Consider the following 10,282-nt stretch of genomic DNA (forward strand, 5'->3'; position numbering starts at 1 on the left):
GAGAGGAAGGCCCTCTATGAGGTGGATTGATTCAGTGACTGGGATAATTGGGATGGGAGTGTCAGAGACAGTGCGATTGGCACAGGACAGAGCGAAGTTTAGGGCTGTTGTACATAGGGTCGCTATGAGTCGCAGGCGACTCGACGGCACATAACAACAACAACTATTCTATGATCTGTGTCAATTTTTGGTCTCTTTCTGTCCCCCCCCCTTTCCCCCCTTTGGATTATTTATCATATTTTCCAGGTTTTGAAATACCCAGTAAATTTGATTTGATACCAGACATTTTTAATATTATACTCTTGGGAGTGGGATGTATGTATGTCTGTGATGTAGTTAAAATTCTTGGAATAAGTATGATCTTTCTGGATTTGCTTTTTCAGTTTTGTTAGTATAAGTTCAAGGAAGCTAATAGTTCAGGGCTAACCTAAGCACCTTGGTGACAATCGTTAAATGCTTGTCTGCTAACTGAAAGACTGGCATTTCTAACTTACACACCCAGCCTCCAAGAATGAGACCTGAGGATCTGCTCCCATAAAAATAACAATCTACAAAGCTTCATGGCAAGTGTTACTCCATTAGCAGTGATTGCTATGTGTGTAAACTTGACTCCTTACTACAACAACAACGGGGCAGTATCCTTAGGAGAACTCGACTTAATGCCCCATGTATTAGGAGTTTTCTCCATTCCAATTAGTGGGAAGATGAACTCACAGGAGCTTCATGTAAGCTCTGAGGTTTTGTGCCACTTACGTCATTTTGATGATGTATCCCTTGGCTTTAGTAGTTTCTTTATATGCATGATATGATCATTACTTAGCAAAAATCTCAAGGGTGTGTTTCTGCAGATCTCTAGAGCTCACACACACTCTGTCTCTTTCTGTGCAGCTTCACTATTTTGCCCTAAAGTTATTACTGCCAAACCTTGAACTCTCTTTCAGATACTTTTTTTCTGGCCCACATTACGCTAATTTGCCTGCGTTCATGTACTTCAGTTATAACCTGTGATGATAGGCTTAGCCTAGTTCATTAATCTGTCCTGCTTATATAACTTGCTGGTGCTTGGCTATTTCAGGTATCCAGGGTCATTTGATATTGTCTGTAATCTTCATTGATGCTTCAGGAATGAGCTAGCTTTACTAGCTTGACTGTAGTTGGCAGGATCAGACAACACATTGTCTGATGTAATAGCTAAGGATCTCAAAATATCAGATAACTAGAAAGAATTTACTTTTGGCTTTCTAACCTTTCTAACCTTGTGTGTGTGTGTACATATACACACATACCACACACACACAAACACACACACACATATATATATAATACATATATATAATACATATATATATAATACACACACACACACACACACACACACACACACACACTGGCCTAGTGACAAGAAGCTGTGCTGCAATCCCAAAGGCATGTGATTTAAGGCCACCATCTGCTCCATGGGAGAAGATGGCAATTAACTGCCTCTGAAAACCTTTCAGAGGGTCATCTATGGGTCAGTTACAAATGTTTGTGTGTATGTATGTGTATATATATATTTTTTCCCTCTGTCATATTTGTTTTAGTTTTCTTTACTCAGATGGATGACACGGAATGAGAGTAGAATGTGATAAGGAAGATAGCCTAAATCTAGGATTTTTGACAGAAAACTCAAAATGAGTTATTTGCTCACAAAAGATTAGAGTATAAACAAATTAACAGGGCTTTTGTTCTGTAGTTATCTTTTGTTCTTAGGAAGATACCCTGTTCTCTCTAGACTCTAACTATGCACTTTCAACTATTTCTTGCCTAGAATTAAATGGCTACAAGATGGGAGTCAAATGCTCTTTGGAAAAGTGCTTCATGACTGCGTCTATGTCCTCATTGATACATCTCACTCAATGAAGAGCAAACTGGATTTGATTAAGGATAAGATAATTCAGCTTATACAGGTTGGATGGGCCAATCATGGTTATGCATTTATGCATTATCATGGTTATGTATTAATTCATCTCTACTGATCATCTGCCGTGGTTATGAAAGGTGGACAGAGGAAGTTTGTGCTGAAAATTCTTCAGTAAAGCCATTTTGGAAAGCTACCATTAGCTGGTTATAGAATCAGCATTTGCTTCTTTGGTAACCCTTTCTGTAATGCATAAAGGAGCTATAGTGGTATAGTGAGTAATCCACCAATTGATCCACTCAAGAAAGGCAGTCTCTTCTCATAAAGACTTACAGCCTTAGAAACCAACTAAAGAATCCCTAAGAGTTGGAGTAAAAAACGAGTGTCAACAGCAATGGGTTCTGTAATACATAGGTTGCTTATGGAAGTTTCTCCAAGTTGTATGGTCTGGGCATGCTTTTGTTTTTTTCCTTCTTTCTAAAATGCCCTTACTTTTGGCTTTTTAATTTTCTAATGTTCATTAGGAGTCTTGTTGGACTGGAATCAAAACTCACATGTATAAGGATTGTACATTGAACCTCGTGTTGAAGCTGTGCTGCAATTCCAAAGGCATACAGTTAGAATCCACCAGCTGCTCTGTGGGAGGATGAGTAATCTCTTCCTATAGAATTTACTGTCACTGACACTGAAAACTCATTGGAGGGTCAGTTATTATTACTCAGTTCTGACTCCACAGAAAAATAGCAGCAATAGTTCTTTTTCCACTTCTAGATTGTATGACCTCAAGAAGATTTCTCAAGTTTTCTAATGCCTTCTTTCCACACTTACTAAATGAATCATTAATATTTAGGCAACAATTAGCCACATAACATGATTGTAAGGAGTGTTTGAAATGTATAGTATATGGCTGTTATTTGCTAAGCCTCTGCTGGAGAACTCAATGGAAGGCAAGTCTGTAGAACTGTAACTAAGTAATATTGATGGTGTTAGTTGGACTGCCAAATGAACAAATGTCTTGGAGAAAGTGCAACTAGGGTCTTCCTGAGTTTTTAAAATGGTGAAACTTTGTCTTATATATTTTGGACATGTTGTTAGGAGGAGTTGATCCTTGGTAAAAGATATAATGCTTGAAAAGGTGTAAGATCAGAGAAAGAGAGGAAGATCTTCAACAAGATGGATTGACACAGTGACTGTCAAAATGGGTGCAGGCGTATCTCAGGTGATGAGGATGGGTCAAGATAGTACAGGGTACTGGTTCACTATTCATAGGGTTGCAGTAGTTATGCTTGACTTGACCTAAAAACAGCAACGAGCTATATCCTGACTCATGGCAACAACATGGTCCAGTTGGACCATTTTGAAACTCGGTGGCTGGGTTTTTGGAGGTGGATTGCTATGTCTTTTCCCCTACTCTGTCTTACCTTTGAAGCTCTTTAACATTATAGCCACGTGTAACCCACCACTGACAGATACATGCTACATAACTATGTTTGAGATACTGGGAATAGAACCTGGTCTCCCTCATGTTAATTGAGAATTTTACCATTGAATAACTAATGCAGTTTTCTTCAAAAGATAAAGTGTGAAAAAATTACATCATCATTATTATGTATACCTTTAATGTTTGTCTTAATATCATATTTTATATAAAGTTTATACTTGTGTAAGATTTCTTATACATAAACATTATGTTATTGTTGTGTACGTTGAGTTGGAACCAGCCCATAAATGACCTTCCAGTGGGTTTTTAGAGGCAGTAAATACCACAGGAGGAGATTGCACATCTGTCTCCTGTGGAGCAGCTGATGGATTCAAACTGGGTTGCCAGAGCTCTTTGCTACTAGGCCACCACAGCTCTCTTAAATATCATATACTGTATATTAAAAAGCTATTTAAAGGCCTTATAGACATCCAAATTGTATATACATTTTATTTAAATGCCTTCTATGATAGAAAAGAATTGCTCTATTGTATTTAGTTTCTCTATTGATCTTCCAGAATTCAAAATTGAACTCATAGTGAATAAAATTTATCATGCATCTACATGACTTTACATTATTTAACAATTACTTCTTACAGGAACAACTGAAATATAAAAGTAAATTCAATTTTGTGACATTTGATGCTCAAGCAGTTCCTTGGTGTGAAAAACTTTCTGAAATTAATGAAGTTAATCTGAAAAAGGCTGAATCTTGGATTAGAGACATTGAGGTAAGGGAGAGTTTAAGTCTTGGAGAAGCTTGACTTTGGCATCTTTTAGATTTCTCATTAGAGAAAATTTCTCGAGAACTTGCTTTAAGCTTTAAAATTGACAGTTACTTCATGGAGGTCTTTTGTGTACTGTGGAATCAGAATCAACCAATAGCTGACCCTCTGGCAGGTTTTCAGAGGCAGTTAATCAAATGGGAGGAGATTGCCCATCCTTTCCCCATGCAGCTGCCTGGTGGATTCAAACCAGAGAAAGATCACATTCATTTAATCTGATTAAACAGTGTAGTATCTAAAAGTTTAGATAAATCTCTATTCACTGAACTTTGTACCCAGAACTGTTCTTTATTCAGATCTCAATCCTTTTATGATAGCTATTTTCAAAATATTACTTTAAAAAATTGATTTATAGTTCTTTTATGAAATTGTTTCAAAAGATATATCTATCCCACCTGTTCTTTTTTTGTTAATTTATTTTTTCTTTTCAATTTTTAATTATTATTGTTAATTTTAATGAAAATTTACAGATATTTTGGATTTCCGTTCACTCATTGTTGCACTTTTCTCCCTGCCCACCCCTTGCCTCCAGGTCATTCCTCTCTTTGAAAAGTAAAATTCTTTTATTGTTATTCAATCCATTCCCCCCACCCCCCAAGTCCACTCCACTATGCAGCCTTTATTCTGGACTCATGTCATGACAATAATACCTAATCATATATCCCTTTTAAACAGTTCTCTCCCTCATCTGTTTTAATGCAGTATACATTATTTATCCCATCTTTCTCCGTCTCCCCCGCTCCCAAGCCCTATATCAGTCCCATTTTACAACAGTGGCACTATGCAATATTTGTGCTTTTGTGATTGAGATATTTCGATCAGCATAATGTCCTCCAGGGTCATCCATTTTGAATAATATTTCATGAGTTCCTTGTTTTTGAATGCAACATAATATTCCATTGTGTGAATATACCACAGCTTCTCTATCCATTCATTTGTGGATGGTCACTTAGGTTGTTTCCAACACTTTGCTATTGTGAACAAAGCCATGATAAACATGGGTGTGCATATATTTGCTTGGGTGGTGGCTATGATTTCTTTGGAGTATATTCCAAGTAGTGGAATTGCTAGGTCAAATGGTATTTATCTTTGCAACTTTTTGAGAAGACGCCATACAGTCTTCCATAGTGGTTGCACCATTTTACACTCCCACCAAAAGGGAATAAGGGTTCCAGTTTCTCCACAAACCCGCCAGCATTTGATGTCTGCTCTTCTGTTAAATTTTGCTATTCTGACTGGTGTGAGATGATATCTCATAGTTGTTTTGATTTGCATCTCTCTTAGAGCTAGGGATATTGAGCATTTCTTTATGTTTGTTTGCAATCTGAATGTCTTCTTTGGTGAAGTGTCTGTTCCTATCCTGTGTCCAATTATCAGTTGGGTTGTTTACCTTTATCTTATTGTGGTACTCAAGTATTTATAAATTCTAGATATAAGTCCCTTATCTGACATGTCATTACCAAATACTTTTTCCCGATCTGTGGCTTCCCTTTTTACCCTGTTGGAGAGGATTTTGGATGTGCCTAGGGATTTGATTCTTAGAAGGTCCCATTCATCTATTTTATCCTCTTCTGGTTGTGGATTTTTCAGAATGCTTGGAAGACTGTTGACGTTGTGAATTAGGACATTTAGAGTTCTTCCAAACTTTTCTTTAATGAAGTTTATAGTCCCTGGTTTTAGTCCTAGGACCATGATCCACCTTGAGTTGGTTTTTGTGTATGGAGTGAGGTGTGGATCTTGCTTGAGTTTTCTGCAGATAGTTTTTCAATTTTTCCAACACCATTTGTTAAAAAGACTGTCATTTCACCACTTAATTGATTTCATCTCCTTGTCAAAATTCAGTTGACCATAGGCAGATGGGCTGATTTCCAGGTCTCAATTCTATTCCATTGATCTATGTTTCTGTTATTGTACCAGTACCATTCTGTCTTCACCACCACGGCAGTGTAGTAGGATTTGAAATCAGGGAGTGAGATACTTCCTACCTTGTTTCTATTTTTAAAGAGTGCTTTGCTTACTCGGGCCTTCTTTCCATCCCAAATGAAATTGGAGATTGCCTTTTCCACCTCATTGAAGAATGGAATTAGTATTTGTATTGGGATTGCATTGAACATGTGAATTGCCTTTGGTAGTATTGTCATTTTCACCTTATTGAGTCTTCCTATCCATGAGCAAGGAATATACTTCCACTTCTCAAGGTCTCTTTTTGTTTCTTGTGGTAATGTTTTGTAGTTTTCTTTGAATAGATCCTTTGTGCTTCTGGTTACACTTACTCCCACGTATTTAATCTAGTGATTAGCTATTGTGAAGGGTATTGTTTTTCTTAATTCTGTCTCTGTATTCCCTTTGTCACTGTAGAGAAATCCAACTGATTTATGTATGTTGATCTTGTATCCTGTTACTTTGCTGAATTAGTCAACTATGTCCAGTAGTTTTCTTGATGAATCTTTAGGGTCTTCTAAGTAGACTATCATTTTATCTGCATACAGAGATAATTTTGCCTCCTCTTTGCCAATTTGGATACCCTTATGTCCTTCTCTTGCGTTATTGCTATTACTAAGACTTCCAATACAATATTGATTAAGAGAGGTGAGGGTGGGCATCCTTGCCTAATTCCTCTTGTTAAAGGACCTTTAACCTCTCTCCATTGAGAAAAATGTTGGTTCTCGGGTTTGCATAAAAACTTTTTACTATGTTGAAGAAATTCCCCTCTAATCCTATTTTGTTGAGTGTTTTAATCCGGAAAGGGTGTTGGATTTTGGCAAAGACCTTTTCTGCATCAATTGATAGGATCATGTGGTTCTTGTTCTTTGCTTTGTAAATGTGATGAATTACACTGATTGTTTTTCTTATGTTAAACCATTCTTGCATAGGTGTTATGAATTTCACTTGGTAATGGTGAATTAATTTTTGATATATCATTGTATTCTATTGGCCAGGATTTTAAGTCAGGATTATTGCATTTATGCTCATGAGAGATATTGGCCTATAGTTTTCTGTTTTGGTGGTGTCTTTAACTGCCTTTGGTATCAAGGATATGTTTGCTTTATAGAGTGAGTCTGAAAGAATTTAATGTTTTCCTATTTTCTGAAATACTTTATGTAGAATTGGTGACAATTCTTTGAATGTTTGATAAAATTCACTTGTAATACCATCTTGTCCAGAGCTTTTTCTGGCTGGAAGTGGTTTTATTAGCTTTTCAATTTTTTTCTTTTGTAATGGGTCTATCCAGGTGTTCAGTTTCGGGTTGTATCAGTTTAGGTAGGTTGTGAGTTTCTAAGCACTTGTCCATTTCCTCTAGATTTTCATGTTTGTTTGAGTATAGTTTTTCCATAATATTACATTGTTAGCCTTTATAATTTATTTGGTTCTGCTGTGACCTTGCTTGTTTGATCGCTTATTCTTATTATTTGTGTCTTTTCTTTGTTTTCCTTTGCTAGTTTTGCTAGTGGTTTGTTGATTTTATTGACATTTTCAATCTACATGCAGAACAGAATATCTGAGAGGCTGGGCTTTATAAGGAGAAATGTGGCATCAGAATGAGAGGAAGACTCATCAACAGTCTGCATTATGCATATGACATAATCTTGTTTGCTGAAACTGAGGAGGACCTGAAGCATTTGCTGCAGATGGCCAAGGACTGTAGTTTTCAATGTAGATTGAAGTTCAGTATCCAGAAAACAAAAGATTTTCACCACTGGGCTGATTGGCAGTATCGTGATAGATGTTGTAGAGATTGAGATTGTTAACAGCTTTCGTTTGCTTGGCTCCACAATCAACACTTTTGGTACCAGCAACCAGGAAATTAAAAGATAAATTGCATTGGGAAAGGTTTACTGTCAGGGACCTCTCCAGAGTACTGAAGAGCAAAAAATGTCAGTCTGAAGACTAAGGTACGCCTGATACAGGGCATGCTTGCTGGAGAAGGGCTAGCTATGAGAGAAGGTGAATTGATACCTTTAAGCTGTGGTGTTGGAGAAGAGTATTGAATATATTGTGGACTAAGAGAGTCAACAAGGTTTGTCATGGAGAGGGTGAAGGCAGGCTGCTTCTTGGAGACGGGATTCTCAAGCTTTGTCTGACATACTTTGGACATGTTTCAAGGAGTGACCAGTCCTTGGAGTGGGATATGATGTTTGGGAGGGTAGAGGAACAGCACAGGAGAGGAAGACCCTTGATGAGATGGATTGATTCTGTGACTGGGGTAATGGATATAGGTGTATTGGAGACAGTCACATTAACAGAGGATAGAGCAGGGTTTAGGGCAGTTGTTATATTAGGGTTGCTATGAGTTGCAGACAACTTGACAGCACATAACAACAACATATATAGGCAGATGATAGATAGATAGATAGATAGATAGATAGATAGATAGATAGATAGATAGATAGATAGATAGAGATATATAATATTTTTTAAATCATATTTTATACTGGTTTACTTACAAAGTTTGTATAGATTGTTTTTCACACCAGATCTTTCCCTTTTCTTTACCCACCCCTCCCTTCACCCATCAAATTGTGTCATGCTGTGTTTAAACCCTCTCCCCTCCTTGAATCCTCCTACTCATTCTACAATAATGGTCTTATTTAGTACTTGTCCTTATGAGACTGAGTTAGTTCACTTAGAATAATGCTCTCCAGTCCCTCTCATGTTATGTAGTAATTTACAAAATCATTGCTCCTGCATTCTATATAGTAGTTCATTGTGTGAATGTACCACAATTTCTCAATTCATTAAATTGTGGTTGGACATGACTGTTTCCATGTTCTTGCTATGGTGAATAATGCTGCTATGAATATTGGTTTACAAGTCTGTTCCTCAGTTCTCATTTTCTCAGGGTATATTCCAAGCAGTGGAATAACTGGTTCATATGCTATTTCTGTGTTCAGCTTTTTAAAGGAATGCCATGCTGCCTTCCAGAGTAGTTGTACCGTTTTACATTCCCACCAGCAATGTATAAGAGTTCCTATTTTTGCCACATACTCTCCAAAATTTATTACTTGCTACCCTGCTAAACTTTGCCACTATTACTGGGGTAAGATGGCATCTCATTGTGGATGAGATGTGTAAGATGGTATATCATATTTGCATCTCTCGTATTGCCAGTGGTTTTGAACAGTTTTTCATGTATCTGTTTGCCATCCGAATGTCCTCCTTTGTAAAAGGAATGTCCTTCTTAATTATTTGTGTCTTCTCCTTCCCCCCCCCCGTTTTGCTAAGTTTGCTACTGCTTTGTCAATTTTATTGACCCTTTTGAAAAACCAACTCCTGATCTTATGATTTCAAATTTTGAATGTTTTTCCCCCCATTTTCTATCTCATTGATTTTAGCTCTTGTTCTTTCGCCCATTTTGTAATTGGATTATCAGTCTTTTTCTTCTGGAAGCCCAGAAATATTCTGTAAACATTCATTGTAAGACCCTTGTCTGAGATGGTATTGCCAAATATTTGTTCCCAGTAGGTAGGTTTTCTTTTCACTCCGTTGGAAAAAAGGGGTTTTTTTCCTTTGTTTTTTTTAAAATTTATTATTCATTTAAAAAAATTTATAAAGACTTTGGATTTCTATTCATTCATTCTTGCACTTTTCTCTCCTCCCAACACTCCCCCCTCACTGAGTACATTACCCTCTTGGAAAAGTAAAAGAAAAATTCTTTCACTGTTGATTTTTTTAAGCTTAATTTTTTAAAATACTTTTAATGAGCATTTACAGAGATTTTGGATTTCCATTCATTCATTGCTGCACTTCTCTCTCCGCCCAGCCCTCCCCCTCCCCCCCCCGCCCCAGTTCGCTCCTCTCTTTCAAAAGTAAAAGAAACACTCCCTCCCTGGGACACAATACCCCCATACCCTTCCCGCCACCCCAACTACATTCCACTATGCAACCTTAAGTGTGGACTCTTGTGATAACCATAATACCCTATCATACATTGCTTTTAAATTATTCACTCCCTCATCTGTTGCAGTGCAGTATACACAATTTATCCAGTTTTTCTCAGTCTTACCCCCACCCTGATATCAGTCCCATTTTACAACAGTGGCACCATGCAATATTTGTCCTTTTGCGACTGAGATATTTCACTCAGCATAATATCCTCCAGGGTCTCCCATTTTGAATAAT

General features: G+C 37.2%; 1 protein-coding gene across 1 annotated transcript in view; it reads left to right on the forward strand.

The window, feature by feature from the left end:
• VWA3B (von Willebrand factor A domain containing 3B) overlaps nt 1–10,282 on the forward strand; it is a 493,423-nt gene that overhangs the window by 243,553 nt on the left and 239,588 nt on the right. The window contains exons 10-11 of the mRNA XM_006900716.1: nt 1,808–1,946; nt 3,977–4,108. Coding sequence (XP_006900778.1) covers nt 1,808–1,946; nt 3,977–4,108 — 271 coding nt within the window. The remainder of the gene's footprint in view (nt 1–1,807; nt 1,947–3,976; nt 4,109–10,282) is intronic.

This window comes from Elephantulus edwardii, unplaced genomic scaffold, assembly GCF_000299155.1.
Source record: "Elephantulus edwardii isolate Elephantulus edwardi_28Jun2011 unplaced genomic scaffold, EleEdw1.0 scaffold00291, whole genome shotgun sequence".
NCBI classification, from domain to species: domain Eukaryota; kingdom Metazoa; phylum Chordata; class Mammalia; order Macroscelidea; family Macroscelididae; genus Elephantulus; species Elephantulus edwardii.